General features: G+C 63.6%; 1 protein-coding gene across 1 annotated transcript in view; it reads left to right on the forward strand.

Moving 5' to 3' along the window:
- MTMR4 (myotubularin related protein 4) overlaps window positions 1–574 on the forward strand; it is a 25,405-nt gene that overhangs the window by 12,667 nt on the left and 12,164 nt on the right. Inside the window, 2 exon segments of the mRNA XM_010861641.1 lie at window positions 2–197; window positions 434–574. The exon segment at window positions 434–574 is cut by the window's right edge and continues 10 nt beyond it. Coding sequence (XP_010859943.1) covers window positions 2–197; window positions 434–574 — 337 coding nt within the window.

The raw sequence follows: 574 nt of genomic DNA on the forward strand, positions 1-574 counted from the left end.
GTTGGCTCTCGGCTCTGGAGAGCACCAAGTGGCTGCAGCACCTGTCGGTGATGCTGAAGGCGGCGGTGCTTGTGGCGAACACGGTGGACCGGGAGGGCCGGCCCGTGCTGGTGCACTGCTCGGACGGCTGGGACCGCACGCCGCAGATCGTCGCGCTGGCCAAGATTCTTCTGGACCCGTATTACAGGACGCTGGAGGTATTGAGAGGGGTTGGGCGGGAAAGAGCAGGAGGAGGGGAGTTTGGGGAGGTACTGGACCCCCTGCTTCTGCCTGGGGATCTTTCCCTGGAGGACATGGGTGGCTTGGAGTCCTCTTCCAGGTTTGGGCCTGTTCTTCTCTGAAGCTGCCAGCCCCCCTGCTTTGGGCATCCCTGGCGGGGAGCACCGCAGCCTTCCCAGAGAGGCCCTCTACTCGAACCCCCTCTTGGTTGCAGGGTTTCCAGGTGTTGGTGGAATCTGACTGGCTGGATTTCGGGCACAAGTTCGGAGACCGCTGCGGCCACCAGGAGAACGCAGAGGACCAGAACGAGCAGTGCCCCGTGTTCCTGCAGTGGCTCGACTCCGTCCACCAGCTG

This window comes from Bison bison, unplaced genomic scaffold (genome assembly GCF_000754665.1).
Source record: "Bison bison bison isolate TAMUID 2011002044 unplaced genomic scaffold, Bison_UMD1.0 scf7180017864472, whole genome shotgun sequence".
Classification (NCBI taxonomy): Eukaryota; Metazoa; Chordata; class Mammalia; order Artiodactyla; family Bovidae; genus Bison; species Bison bison.